General features: G+C 42.8%; 1 protein-coding gene across 1 annotated transcript; it reads left to right on the plus strand.

Moving 5' to 3' along the window:
* The first annotated feature begins 630 nt into the window (after nucleotides 1–630).
* On the plus strand, nucleotides 631–12332 carry sox11 (SRY-box transcription factor 11). The gene has a single exon (XM_062983358.1). It carries the CDS (start codon nucleotides 857–859, stop codon nucleotides 2084–2086), a length of 1230 nt encoding a protein of 409 aa, XP_062839428.1. The 5' UTR covers nucleotides 631–856; the 3' UTR covers nucleotides 2087–12332.
* Nucleotides 12333–15519: the final 3187 nt, after the last annotated feature.

A 15519-nucleotide genomic window follows, 5' to 3' on the forward strand; every position in this document is an offset into this window, starting at 1 on the left:
CGGTCCCAAAGCGCCACCTACAGCTGTGAGAGACCTTTTTCAAAAACGGGGAGAGAAACGAGCGGCTGAGGGAGGACTGGAGGCGCTTGACTGCAAGCGGGCATGAATGAGCTCAGGGCCAGTGTGCCACCGGGCGAGGCAGGGAAGAAACGCGCCAGGGTGGTGATGGTGAGGGTGGTTGTTTGGTTTAACCCTTTTTGGTGGCTACAAGCGCGAGAACCTTCATCATTCGTGGAGATAAAAAGACAAAAAGGGCATGGATTGGGCGAGGGGTGGGGGAAGGGGGCTCTTTCAGGAGAGGACCCTACCTCACAATCTCTGAGGATGCCTGCCCTAGATGCAGCCGGAACGTCAGGATAAAAATGCTTATGGGATATGGACATACAGCCCGGCAAACTCACAGCAAGCGACCCATCCCCCTTTTCCTTCGCTCCCACCTCTGCTGTGCGCGCGCGCGCGCGCTCTGGCTCCCCTTCCTTGGCAAGGCGCGCGCGCGAGAGAGAGAAAGGGGGTGTGTCGGCAGACATGTGGGGAGGGGGTGTGGAACGGAGGGAAAAGGGGCGGAGCCGGAGCCTGCCCATTGGCTGTCCTCGGGAGTGATGTCACCCATATCAGCCCCTGATAACTAGTTGGGAGAGGAGCCGCAACTTTTGCAGAAGGGGGAGTGTGTGCGATCCAGCGACATCTCTGGGTCCCTGCTCTTGCAGGGGGAGGGGAGGGGAAAGAGCCGGAGAAAGAGCCCTGGTTGGGGAGAAAGGCAGGAGAAGGGAAGAAAGGGAGCGAGAGAGAGAAAGGAAAGGGGCTGGGAAGGAAGCCTTTGCAGGCGCGCTCGCTCTCGCTGTCTCTCACTCCCGCGATGGTGCAGCAAGCGGAGAGCCCCGAAGCGGAGGGCAGCCTGCCAAGCCGGGAGGCGATGGAGACGGAGGAAGGGGACTTCCTGGCCTGCAGCCCCGTGGCGCTGGACGAGAGCGACCCGGACTGGTGCAAGACCGCTTCGGGCCACATCAAGCGCCCCATGAACGCCTTCATGGTGTGGTCCAAGATCGAGCGGCGCAAGATCATGGAGCAGTCGCCGGACATGCACAACGCGGAGATCTCCAAGCGCCTGGGCAAGCGCTGGAAAATGCTCAAGGACAGCGAGAAGATCCCCTTCATCCGCGAAGCCGAGCGCCTCCGCCTCAAGCACATGGCCGACTACCCGGACTACAAGTACCGACCGAGGAAAAAGCCCAAGATCGACCCTTCCTCGGCCAAGCCCAGCCCGGAGAAAAACGCCAGCGGGAACGGCAACAGCGGAGGCGGCGGCGGAGGCGGCAAGGGCGCGAAGAGCAATGCCAAGAAGTGCAGCAAAGGGAAAACCTCCTCCTCGTCGTCCTCATCTCCTCCTAAAGCCGGGACGAAGCTGGCACCTCAGCCTGGAGGAGACTACGGGGGTGAGGACTACTTCGTGGCCCTCAAAGCGGGCGGCAAAGCTGTCAAGTGCGTCTTCATGGACGAGGAGGACGATGATGAAGAGGAGGAGGACGACCTGCAGCTGCGGATCAAGCAGGAGGAGGACGACGAGGAGGAGGACGAGGAGCCGCTCCACCACCACCATCACCAGCAGCAGCTGAGGCGCTACAACGTGGCCAAAGTGCCCGCCAGCCCGACCCTGAGCTCCTCCGCGGAGTCCACCGAAGGCGCCAGTTTGTACGAGGAGGCGCACGGAGCGCACGCCAGCCGGCTCTATTACGGCTTCAAGAGCATGCCCAAGAGCGCCCCGCAGCCGCCCAGCCTGTCCCCGGCGTCCTCCCGGTCCGTCTCCACCTCCTCCTCCTCCTCTTCCAGCAGCGAGGAGGCGGACGACCTGCTGTTCGACCTGAGCTTGAATTTCTCCCAGCACGCCCAGGCAGCCTCCGAGCTGGGAGGCGGCTCGGCTTCGGGGAACCTGTCCCTCTCCCTGGTGGACAAGGACCTGGATTCCTTCAGCGAGGGCAGCCTGGGCTCCCACTTCGAGTTCCCCGATTACTGCACCCCGGAGTTGAGCGAGATGATCGCCGGAGACTGGCTGGAGGCCAACTTTTCCGACCTGGTCTTCACTTACTGAGTGAGGATGGAAAGGAGCAGAGGCAGAAGAGGGGCGTGACAGGAGAAGGAGAGAGAGAGAGAAAGGAGGAAAAAGGACGTGGAAAAAAGGAGAAAAAAAATATCAAGGAAAAACGATGCTTATCAAAGAATAACGGTGGAGTTGTTGAAGTGAAGTCATGATCAAAAATGTATTGGGCTTTCTATTTTTTCCTCATTTTTTAAAGTTCCCAATCGAGTCCGGAGTTGTGATATTATATATATTACTTTTTTGTGTTCCTTCTTTTTTTTCCCCTTTTCCTCTCTTCTGATTTTGTAATTGTTTTTTTTTCCCTTTTCAATTAATTGGAGATCACAACAGCAGCAAGCATTGCAAGGAGGAAAACAAACAAACAAAAAAGGCAAATGGGACTGGGGCTTCAAAAGAGGGACAAGAAGGCGCTTAGGCGGCTGAGGGGGAAAAGGAAAGGGCCTGAGGCTGTGAGGAATGGTGGGAGTTGGAGTCCAAAACACCTGGAGGGCCCAACTTCGCCCAGGCCTGATGTAGTGCCCAGTTGCTTCAGAGTTACTATTAAAAGAGTTTTATTCCACACAACAGCAGCCAGCATTGCAAGAAGGAACACAAACAAACAAACAAAAAAAGGCAAATGGGACTGGGGCTTCAGAAGAGATATAAGGCGCTTGTTTTGTTTTGTGAAGCTTTTGGGTCTTGTGATCGAAGTCTGGAAGAAGAAGATGGTCTGCAGAAATGAGAAGAAAAGAAGAAGAAGTCTTTTGGCAGCACAACTGTTACTCAAGGGGGTTTGTGGATTTTTCTCTCTTTATTTTCACAAAAGTTTTTTTTAATGGACCGTTCTTTCTAGGGTTTTTTTTTCTAAATAAAAGGGACCATTGCAACTGTTTATTTTTGTTGGTTTGGAGGGAGAAAACTGATGTCTTCTATGCATCCGATTCTTAACAAAGCTGCAGGGAGCTTGACATAAAATAAAATGCAGACTGTGCAAACGCTTACAAAAAAAACTGTGAACTGACAAGATCAGAGTTTACTTTTCAGATCAAATTGTTTATGGTTTTACAAATGTGATTTCTACTTGCCAACTTTTTTTGTTTTGTAACTTGTTCCCTTATACCTCCTTGATTGAATACCAGACAGCCTAGACCTCAGTACACAAAGGTATTGAAACATTTTTGATACATAACAGACCTCAGTCTTTTTTAAAAATTAATATATTTTCAGGCGTATTTTTGTACAGTGAAAGGGAACATTCTTGCTGTGTTTTTTCAGTAAGACTTTTCAGGCACTTCTTCCCTTTTATTTTTATTTTTTTGTATTATTTTTATTTTCTCCTTGTTTTTAGCATGCAAGTTATATATGGGTACGTTTATGTCCTGGTTTTCAAAGGATTTAAGAAAAAGAATCCTTGCATCTAAAGGCCTTGTGGTTTAAAAAAGAAAAAAGAAAACAAAACACTTTTTTGTACAGTTCTAGTTCAGATTTGTTCAATATTTGTAGGTAAAGATTTATTGAAAATGGTGATATAGACCTCAGAGCTGTTATCTTAGTTTAAAAGATTGTATATGTACTGTACTATAGTAGGAATTTATGTATCTCATACGCTGTGATATGTGGATGGGGGCCCAGATGGAAGGTATGAAACTGGATTCTCAACTTTTCTTTAATTGAAAAAAAAGATATGAAATGGGGGGGGAAAGAAAGGCACATAGTAAAAGAAGAAAAAGGTTCTCATTTTGTGCAATATAATTCTGAAAAGTACAGATCATTTGCATATTTTGTAGCAAACGATGGCAAGGGGGAGAAAAACAGACTTGTGCACTGTCAACATCATTGCCTGTTGTTGGGGTTTTTTTTAAAAAAAAAGAAAAGAAAATGCCAAAAGTCTGTAGCTTGACAAATTTTTTTTTTTTTTAAAAAAAATCAGCTGGAACTGATAGAAACTTGATTTGCTCTTAAGTGTCTGTAGAGAAGAAACGCCATTGGGTTTGCAACCTTCGCTGAGGGGCTGAATGGAGGAGGGGAAAATAGGAGACTTGGAGGCAGAACAGACAGAGGCCCCTTCCACACAGCTGAATAAAATCTCACATTTTCAGCTTTGAACTGGATTATATGGCAGTGTGGACTCAGTAAAACCAGTTCAAAGCAGATATTGTGAAATATTCTGTCTTGATATTCTGGGTAATATGGCTGTGTGGAAAGGCCCTCAAAAGGGCTGACCCTCTCTTTTCCTAGCTCTTTCCCTCCTTTTTCTGTCCCTCTCTCTCTCCCATTTTTCAAGTATGTTCTCTCGTCCCCTTCAGCTTCTGCCCTTTCCACACAGTTGAATAAAATCCCACATTTTCTGCTTTGAACTGGAATAAATGTCAGTGTGGACTGAGATAACACAATTCAAAGTAGATATTGTGAGATTTTCTGCCTTGATATTCTGGAATATAGGGCTGTGTGGAAGGGCCCTTCATCTGAGGTGAATTTTAGAAGGGGAAAAATGGCGTGAGGGCTTGGGACAGGCTTCCTGTGTTATCTGGGCTCCTTCCACACAGCTGAATAAAATCCCACATTCTCTGCTTTGAACTGGGATATAGAGCAGTGTGGACTCAGATATTCTAATTCAAAGCGGAGATTGTGGAATTTTCTGCCTCAATATTCTGGGTTATATGACTGTGTGGAAGGCTTTAAGAATGAATCCAGTTTGACACCATTTGCAATTGCTAGGGAGTCCTGTGACTTGTAGTTCCAGGAGGCTTTGGGTCCTCTCTGTCCAAAAGGGCCTCTGCCTCGCCAAACTACAACTCAATGAAGCTATGGCAGTCTTAAGCATTTGTTCTGCAGTTGTGAGGTACCCAAGGGCCAGCGAGGGATGCTGGCGCGGAGGCATCAGCACTAAAGACAGAAGGCTCCAGCTCCCTGTACTGGGGCTTGGACGATGGGAAAGCAGGCAATTATCATGGGGAAGTCTTGTGTTTCTGGGCCCTGACAGAATATATACTTGTGTGTGTGTGTGTGTGTGTGTGTATGAGAGAGAGAGAGGGGGGGGGGGGCCTTCCACTCAGCCATATAACCCAGAACATCAAGGCAGAAAATCCCACATTATCTGCTTTGAACTGGGATACATGGCAGTGTGGACTCAGATAAACCAGTTCAAAGCAGATATTGTGAAATGTTCTGTCTTGATATTCTGGGCAATATGGCTGTGTGGAAAGGCCCTCAGAAGGACTGACCCTCTCTTTTCCTAGCTCTTTCCCTCCTTTTTCTGTCCCCCCTCTCTCCCATTTTTCAGTTATGTTCTCTTGGCCCCTTCAGCTTCCGCCCTTTCCACACAGTTGAATAAAATCCCACATTTTCTGCTTTTAACTGGGATATATGTCTCTGTGGTCTCAGATAACACAATTCAACGCAGATATTGTAGATTATTCTGCCTTTATATTCTGGGTTATATGGCTGTGTGGAAGGGCCCAGAAAGATAGAGAGCTGTGCACGCGCGGGTGGGTGTGTGCTGAGGCGCGCGCCGGGAGAGCGTTGTATACCCGAGCCTTTCTATTCTCACTTCCTCTCTCCCTCAGGCACCTTCCACACTGCTGAATAAAATCCCACATTATCTGCTTTGAACTGGGATATATGGTAGTGTGGACTCAGATAAGTTCAAAGCAGATGTTGTGGGATTTTCTGCCTTGATATGGCTGCGTGGAAGGACCCTTAGTCTGTGTGGGAAGGCGACATGGCTGTGTAGATCTCTGCATGTGTGTGTGTGTGTGTATCAGAGGGAGCGAAATGGGCGCGAAGGGGGTGTGTCTTGACCATGTGTGGCGGCGCGCTCAATAAGCGGGAGGAGGGGGGAGGCAGCACTATTACACGAGAGTCAACTGTAGCCTGGAATCCCTTCAGATAGTTCGATAACGTGATGCTTTGGAGACAGTATATTTGAATTAGGAGGATGTTGTTTGCATCTTGAGTTGGGGGGATGAGAAAAGCGCACAGCATCGGCTCCTTTCCGAGCTGTAGCTGAGTCCGCTCTTTCTTTCTCATCTTTGGAGAGGATGCGGGTCACGTCGTGAACGCGCGCGCTCGGGAGGGAGGGGGCGGCGGCGGCGGCTCGTGCAGTGTGTGTGTGTGTGTGTGTGTGTGTGCGCGCGCGCGCGCATGGGGTTGCAAGGATGCTGGGCGCGCGGACCGCCCTGGGAACATCCCTCCATCTGCGCGCCCTTCCCCCTCCGTCTGCCTCTGAAGGGAGGGAGGGAGCTTTTTTCTCTTCAGCGGGAAGAGGGCTGCGATGTTGATGCCTTTCCCCCTCATTTATCACCCTCTCCCTCCCACCTTCCCCTCTAACAGCCTGGTTTCTTTACTCTGTTGGTTGGAATGTGTTGCTTTCTAGTGTGGTACCACCATCGCCGCCTTTCCCCTTCGCCCTCCTTCCTCTTTTTAAATGTAGTTTTTACATGTACTGTAAAGCACTCCAGGGCAGCAGCCACAGCAGTGGGTTGTTTTTTCTTCCCTTCTGTGGCTCTGCTTTCTCAGCCTGGAGTCGCCGAAGGTGCTCTGGAGAGAGAGAGGGGCCCCTTCCACACAGCTGAATAAAACCCCACATTATCTGCTTTGAACTGGGATATAGGACAGTTTGGACTCAGATTTCAAAGCAGATATTGTGGTTCATTCTGCCTTGATGTTCTGGGTGATATGGCTGTGTGGAGGGGCCCAGAGAGGGGGGGGGGGGGGTTGCGCCTTCTTTGCCTTATTCAGGCGCCCCTTGCTCCTCCCTCAGCACCAGAGCCACTTGGCCAATGAGAGATGCTCCGGTTCCCTTTTCCTTACTGAGGCCTGGGCCCCAGAAATGAGCTGCATTAGGGACAGGGCAGCTGAGCTTCTGCTGCAGTTATTTTTTATTTTAATAAGCCAAAATGTGCTCTTTTACAAAAACTAAATGTGATCCCATTTCAGTCTTACCCATTTGGGGTGGGGAGCTGATGAAGGTTGTAAGTAGACTTAGGCACAACTGTGGAGGGCCATCCATTTGTTTTGGTTCCCTTATAAATCAGGTGTAGAGTCATCAGTCCAGTGGATAAACTACTTTCTTGGCCATTCTAATCTTGATTACTCTTGATTCAGGAGGATTCGGGACTAAATCCCATTGATTTTTTTTTAAGCAAGTCTAGAAATGTGTTGTTGAAGGCTTTCATGGCGAAAATAACTGGGTTGCTGTGAGTTTTCTGGGCTGTATGGCCATGTTCCAGAACCATTCTCTCCTGACATTTCACCCACATCTATGGCAGACAACCTCTAAGGTGAGGGGAACATATGTATGGCCATGTTCCAGAACAATGATTCTGGAACATGGCCATACATTCCAGAAAACTCACAGCAACCCAAGTCTAGAAATGTCCAGAGAAATTTATGCAAGAGTCAGCATTATTCTCCTTGCTTGAAGGTAAAGCTTGATCGAATCAATTGAATTTACTTTTGTGTCAGCCTAATTTTGATCAGGTTGCTTGTTGTTTAGAAGGACAGTTCACATGGAGATTCACAGTATAGACTGGCTGAGGGAAAGCATTCAGCATTGCTTATTTACATGACAGAAGTAAAATAAAACACTTAACATCCAATTTGTTTGATCATGTTATAATCTGTGGAATTTGAGATGTGAGAGATCAGTTTTTAGATTGGTTGATGAACATTGTTTGCAAAAAGCGTATCTTCAAATTAAGTCCTACTCATTATTCTTTTTAAAGAACTGCTTGGTTTAAAGCTTTTTCTGGATTAAAAGATTACAGCATACTTCAAAACTTTTGGGTTGTATCTTGCATTATGTTAAGCCTTTATGTTAAGCCTCTATGAGAAATTATGGTTGGGTTTAGGACAAAACCTAATCCATAGTCAGTCAATATAAGATTTTTGAATTGGCAGTTCTGGTCATTTAAATTAATGTCTTACTGATCTACAATTATTTTTATGTGTTTATAAAAAAGAGCAATTAATTGTCAGGGAAAGAGAACAAAAGAGACTTAAGTTTCTGCTGCAGTTTACAGTGCATTCACAAATGTGCTCACTCAGAAATAACACCTACACATTTCTATGGGGTTTAATCCAGTTTCCCACCTGAGATGTTTTATTAGACTTTGTGGGTTCCATCATCCTCAGTATCTTTGCTGAATATTGTAGTCAAGACATCTCAAGGGTAAAGTGTGACCTATTAGATGTGCAAAGAGTTGCAGCATTAAGTTTATGGACTGAATATATTCAAATTTCAGTTGAGCCCAAGCCAAGCCAAAATGTTTTCATTCTCCCAAAACTTCTGTCATGTATTCAGCCTTGCTTCTAAATGTGATCTCAGAGTGGATTGAATGTGTTCAGGTGTTGCTGATTTAGTTATATATTGATTGCGTTTATTACAGGGTAGCCTGGACTCCTGATAGGAATAATGTTTAAAATGTCATTCTCTTTTTCTCTCTCATTATATGTAATGAGAGAAATGCCTGATTCTCTGTATGTAATTTATCTAGATAAGGAAATGTTTAGGTTGAACAGTGAACCTACATTTTTGGTGGCATGGAGTGGGTATTCAAAATTCCAAATAATATTTCCAAAAGAAGTTGTAAAATTATTGCTTACATTTGTTTTGGGGAAAAGAATGACAAAATATTGTGTAAGGTGCAATATACAAGGAAGGGGAACAAATTTCATTTGGATGGTTTTTTTCCAATTTATAATAATAATAATAATAATAATAACAATAATAATTCATTTCATTTAAACTACTGTACAGTTTTTCTCTGCCATTGAAATTGATGCCAAAATATCTACTAACAGTGGGAGAGAAGCAATGCCTTAGGTCACTGAAAATTTTCATTGGCAGTTTCCTTTCCAGTTCTTGGAGCTGTAATTCTAAATATACTTATTAGGGAGTAATACTCAATTAACTTGTGGGACTTACTTCTAAGTGATATGCTTATGATGGCATCTTATGTTTATGACAACTTCTTCCTTGTAAATGTGCCTGAATTCTTTTTTTCCAGACTGCTGTCCTGTAAAATAGGTTTACTTCCCCTTGTTGAACCTCTGTCTTCTTCCCATTCTTCCTTTTTAAAGAGTTCCTCAGCACATTTCTTACTTTTGAGTGAGGGGATGCATTGTTGAAGTGCATAAAATAAAATGTTTTAATGATTGTCAGCTTTTTAATATATGAAAATATCCTGAACTTGCACAGGATTCCATTTCAAAAAGCAACCTAAGATAGTTAAAGACACTTTTTGGAAGGTGAAATCCAGTTTATATCTTTCCTTCTGGCTACTTCCTCTCTAATGTTAGAAGATCTAATTCTCACAAAAATGTTTAATTCTTTAAGGGCAATATATATGACAGATTAAATAGAAAGATTGATTAAAATGTCTTTTAAAAGTGTATTTACTCTAAATATAGATGTCCATACATGCAAAAGGTAACTTTTTCCTAGTGTAGTATCTATAGAAAGTGATTTGAACCTATGAGGCCTTAATGGCCATTCATACCAATGTACATTGGTTTAAAAGTGTAGTTACATGAATCTATTGAATGTGAAATCAGACACCACAGACTTATATTGGTCTTTAGTAGTCTCAGAAGTCTCCTTGTTCTATATCTCCACCTTTGTCACACATCCCTATTCTGTGGCCTGGTAAGATCCTCATCCTGCACTTCTTAGAAAAATAAAAACACCTTTGTTTGAATTTGATTTGTAGTTTTCAACATTTTAAAAATGTGGACCTTGATTCTCCAATAGGTTGAAAACTTGGTTGTTTCTCACAGCCCCACCCCTTAATCTTCAGTAGTTACAGGAACTAAGGAGAAATTCCTTCCATTCATCTATCCTTGTATTTCACCAAACTGTAGATACCGGATCTTTTTTATCTTCCCTCCCACACCAGTCGTGGGCATTCCTCTCCCACTTCCTCCCCACACACTACCTATAGCAATTAACTGCCTACTTGATTTTTACCCTCCCTTCATGGATGCAGTGAATTTTTAAGAGAATTTCACAAGCAAGTAGTTTTTTAGTGAGTTTAAAAGTAAACAGAGTTTTAAAAGCCTATTTTTATATTCAGTATAAAGCACAAATGTGCAGAAAGTGTAGAATGACTTACAAAAAGGGAAGTAAAAGTCCATAATATTTCATGTATAGAAGTAATACCTGAATTGGGTATTGATCCTCCTAAAAAGACCCAATAGTGATGCCAGTGCAGAGCTAGGATCATTGCAATGTCTCCTAGGAAATTATGATGAACAGCAATTTCGCAGGAATGACTTCTATGAATAAAAGCAGCCCCTAAATCACTTGGCCAATACGGGGGTTGGTGGTTCTCAAGGATGCACAGACAACCTGGAAATATGAAAATGGAGTTCCCTGTCTTCATTACATCATCATACACACCTCTTGGTTTGTTTTTGTTAGAGTGCTTTTCTATACTGAGATATTTCACAGATGTGTAAGAGGGATATTCTAAATGGACTCTTTACTTAATTGTGCTTTCAAGAAATCAGGATGTACCGATTTATTATTCTTACTTGGCAGTAGGTCCCATTAATTTCAATGGAACTTCTAAGTACCTCAATGGGAGTAGACTCTCTGCTCTCTTTTCAACAAAGGTTGGGATTTGCATTCATAATATTTTATCTTTCAGGGGTGAAATTTGATGATGTTATAAATTCTATCCCAGGAACTCCATTCTCACTGTTTCATTCCATAATTCTGCATAAATTATCTTCACACCCAGCATGCCTCAACTCCTGGTTAGCCCAGGAAATACACCTTAGCACCATTGCTGCTTCTTTTGCAACTTCTGGATTTTTATCTTGTACATACATTGGAAGTTTGGAGTCAACATAATGCTTTGCCTTTCTTTTTATTTCTTTTTTTTTTCCTGGTGGGCTGTTTTAAGTTTGGAGGCCAATTGTACCAGTGTGGGAATCTTGATGGTTACAACATTTATGAGATGATGCATGATGGCCACAGGTGGAGTAAATTGAATGCCTTTTAGAACAGGTTTGTTTCCAGCATGACACTTTTTAAAAGATGTGTAACTGCAAAATAAGGGGGGAAAAGAGTTTTCAAAGGCCACATGAAATGTAGTTTTTTCATAGCTGCTCCATACCTGGGGAGGGAGGAACGCTGAAAAGTACTTTGATTAGAAGTCTGAATGATGGTGGTGTTGGGGGGGGAGGGGAGACCTTCTTAAAGGTTTTTGCATGCCAGTGCACGGGCCTATTGCTGTAAGAAGGGGGGAAGGACGAGTAAGGTTTGCTTGAGGCAATGCACTGGAGGACAAAAAGTATTTTCTAGCACTAGGAAAAAAAGAAAATGCATGGCAGAGTTTTGTCTTCTAGTAGACTATATAGCATGCAGAGTTTAGTATGTGTCAAAACAGTGTATGACATTGCTGTATCAAAGTTGTAAAGTTAAGCATTATTTATTGAAAACTATGTATTTTTTTTGTAAAAACCTGATCACCTAGAGGATTAATATCATTTACTTGTGCTAGTGCTACATTCTTAACCAGCTTCTTAACTACAGTACTTGATATGCAGTGTTAAATGCTCAGGGTTGAAAAAAACAGTCCACTCCAATGTCTCTTCTCTCTTTTTCTTTTTTTCACCATTGGCAAAAGAATTCAAATAAAGGAATCACTTGATACAATTGCTCACAAGATTGTAATAAAACTGTGTGATCAATCTTTATATGTGTTTTTATGTGGATTTTTCCCCTCAGCCAGTTCCATATTTTATGTATATAAGAAAGGGCTCTGCTCTACATCTTGTGGGGCAACCAGATTTGTTCCAGAAATATTATGTCTTTCCATGTAAACATGGCTCATGGCTCTGACCAGAATTGCTTGAGCATAGCGCTATTCTGTGTCCATCTATGACGCCCTGGAAACAAGGCAAATATAATTTCTTTTTCCTGCTTTTTGGAGCTTTGGATAAAACCAAAGCAAAGAATTACCCTTTGATTCATCGTTTTAGAGAATGTTTTAAAACTGAACATGAAATAAAGAAATAAGAGAAGTTTCTACTCTTGGATTAAATACCAGCAAACTCCATTTCTCTGTATCTTTTTTCTACAGACAATTTACACTGTAAATGTATTTTGACATAGAAATAAATCATTCTGTATTAAGATTCTTGATATGAAAATGTTTTTATGAAAATCTGTAATTGGAACTATAATATGTTTATAAAATGTGTTTATGTGGTGGAAGTTTGTTGTATATTAAATATGGTTTTATATAAATGATTGTGTTATATTGTAGACATTTCAAAATAGACAATTAACATAACCCAGTTACACTGTCCAGGTCTTGGTTATCTAAAACTTCTTTTCATTTCATTTCAGTGGTGCATTTACCAAAGTAGCTTCAAGGAGAAAAACCCCATAACATCAGTTTGTCTATTTACCTCTCACTCTGAAAGGTGATTGTATAATCAAACATTTCTCTCTTCTCTCCAACCATTGGTATACAATAAAACCCATTTACTAGTTATTTAATCCTCCCTGAATGTAAGCTACTTCAGTCTCTTGTAAAGACAGTTGAGGCAGGCTTAACTTGATCTATTCTCATTTCATGAAATGAGCAAGACATAGCTTTGACATATTCTGTATCTTTGTGACCTTCCTAGTTACCTTCTGCCAGCAGTACAGACACTGTTGGAAGCTGAATATCCCATCCCCTGCTGATCTCTTCCTTCCAAACTAGAATGAATAGGACCCTCCAGAGTAAATTTAGATTTGGAAAATGCTTGGGGGGGGGGGGGGGGGGAGAGAGAGAGACAGAGACAGAGACTGTGGGAGAGAAGACTAAGGAAAGTTCCAGTTGTGTGGATGATATCTCTTGTTTTTATCATTTTAAAAATGGTATCCTTAGATAATGATACTCTTAAAACCCTGGGGGCCGTGGTGCTGCATTGGGTTAAACCCTTGTGCTGGCTGACCTAAAGGTTCATGGTTTGAATCCGCCAGGTGGAATGAGCTCCCATCTGTCAGCCCAAACTTCCCATGCGGGGACATGAGAGAAACCTCCCAGCAGGATGGTAACACATCCGGGCATCCCCTGGGCAATGTCTTTGTAGATGGTCGGTTCTCTCACACCAAAAGTGAATTGCAGTATGTTCACTTCTGATGATAAAAAACCCAATTAAAACACTATTAGGATCATTCAACAATAAACCTGAAATGTTCTGACACAGTCTTACTATACTTTGTTCATTTGCCAGAATGGAGCACAGTGCTCAGTGTACTAAAGGTCACTAAGATCAAATTGATTGAAAATGGACAGCTCCATTGAACTCCTTGCTACTTTTAGTTTCCCATGTAGAAGTATACATTTCCTTAAGAGTGGAAGAGCTCTCTGTTCTATGAAAGCAGTCAAATATCAGTTGTGAACCCCATGTTTTCATTTGTACCTGGTCAATAGAAGATACACAAATATTTACAATTCAGTGGTGTATTACAGTTTGATGTCTTCAGCTTGGAAATTCATTATATTAGTATCTGTATTAAAATAAGTGCTGCCACTATTGTTCTGTTATATCAAATTAGAAATCTATTGGGAAGCTACATGACAGGTCGATCTAGAACAAGAGTGTGATTCATACTGAATTTCCAGCTTACAGCATTCCTCATTGTTGGCTGAGCATAATGGGAGATTTATTTTATTTATTTATTTACAGTATTTATATTCCGCCCTTCTCACCCCGAAGGGGACTCAGGGCGGATCAGATTATAACACACATAGGGCAAACATTCAATGCCCATAAACACATCAAACAGAGACTGAGAGACACACGCAGAGGCAAGTTAACCTTCTTCTGAGGGGATGTTCGATTCTGGCCACAGGGGGGAGCAGCTGCTTCATCATCCACACTGACGGCACTTCCTCATTCCAGGTCGTAAATTAGTTAATCTTGCCTCCCCACTTTATAAGTGGTACCTTATCTCCTACTTGATAGATGCAACTATCTTTCGGGTTGCTAGGTCAGCAACGAGCAGGGGCTATTTTTTATTTTTAATTGACGGGTGCTCACCCCGCCACGGGCTGGCCTCGAACTCATGACCTCATGGTCAGAGTGATTTAAGGCAGCTGCTCAACAGCTGTGCCACAGCCCGGCGCAGTCAAACTGATTCAGAGAGCTATACAACCCTCTTTCCTGTTCCAAAAATATGTCTTAGCTAGTAACCTTCTCATCTTTGCTATGAGTGCAAGGCTGTCTGAGCCAAGCATGCTCAGGATATTGCTGGTAGAAGGCCATTGTAGATGGCGGATATAGGCAGAGCTGATTGTGCATATATTAGTCCAAATCAACCATGTTGTTTGTAACAGTATTGGCATCATCAGCCTTTCCCTAAGGCTGCTCTCTGTAAGGCCCAAAATATGTTCAAGGGGTTTTTTAAAAGCCACTATGGCAAATGGTTGGGGGGTGGGGGGATGCAGGAAGGAAGCGTAAGTATCTTAAAGACATCAGATCCCATCTGATCATTGAAGCTAAAACGGGTCAACACTATTTAGAATTTGGATGGAAGATCAGCAATGAATATCCTTAGGAAGCAACTGGAAGAACCTCCCCTTTCTTGCTCAGGGAAACCCTAAATTGACAAGTTACTTGAAGGCACATAGACATATACAGGGTTCACGATGGAAGCAATGTCCTTTTCCGAACTCCTCTTCCTAAAGCTGCTCTTGTAAGTATAATAACAGCACTTTATTAGCTTTCAGTACTTTATAATCCTCCTTCTGAGTTCAGACTAGAGTCAAGATAGTACAGAGTTTAGTTTCAGTTGTAATGTAGAACTCCTAACACACACCAGATTGAACATCACACAGTATTTTGTCTTTCAAACGTTTTAAGCTAATTGGTAAAGGATCTAATTGTTTTAATCTGAGTGTGTTGTTAAAGTTATTTATAGACTGCTCTTTAGACTAAAATGTCACAAAGGATTAATTATTAGGGACTTACCATTAAATTAATTGTTGTTTATTGCTTAAATACTGTGATTACGCATACCCTTAATTAAAAACAACAACATAATATGATACAGTACCACAACAGGTTGTAAAAATAGTATCAGTGAAAATTATAATGTGAGTGAACAGTAAAAAAAAACTTGGCATGTGTAAAGCAGAAATGTGCTAAAGTCTTTATAAAAGCCATGGCCTAAATACTCCTATCAGAACTTAGAAGATAAGCTATGTCAACCCTGGTTGGTATGTAGATGGGAGAGGAAGGAAACTGGCAAACCATTTCTGAGCATTCATTGCTGAACAAAACCATTTGAAATTCATGGGGTTGCCATGAGTCAACTGGGAACGTGAAGACACATACACAAACACATGTATATATTAAGAAAAAGTGTCAAAGTTTTCATGGGAGGAAATCCTACAGATGTGGAATTACCATTGAAAGGACAGATAACCACTTCAATT

The sequence above is a fragment of the Anolis carolinensis genome, chromosome 1 (genome assembly GCF_035594765.1).
Source record: "Anolis carolinensis isolate JA03-04 chromosome 1, rAnoCar3.1.pri, whole genome shotgun sequence".
In the NCBI taxonomy this organism is placed as follows: domain Eukaryota; kingdom Metazoa; phylum Chordata; class Lepidosauria; order Squamata; family Dactyloidae; genus Anolis; species Anolis carolinensis.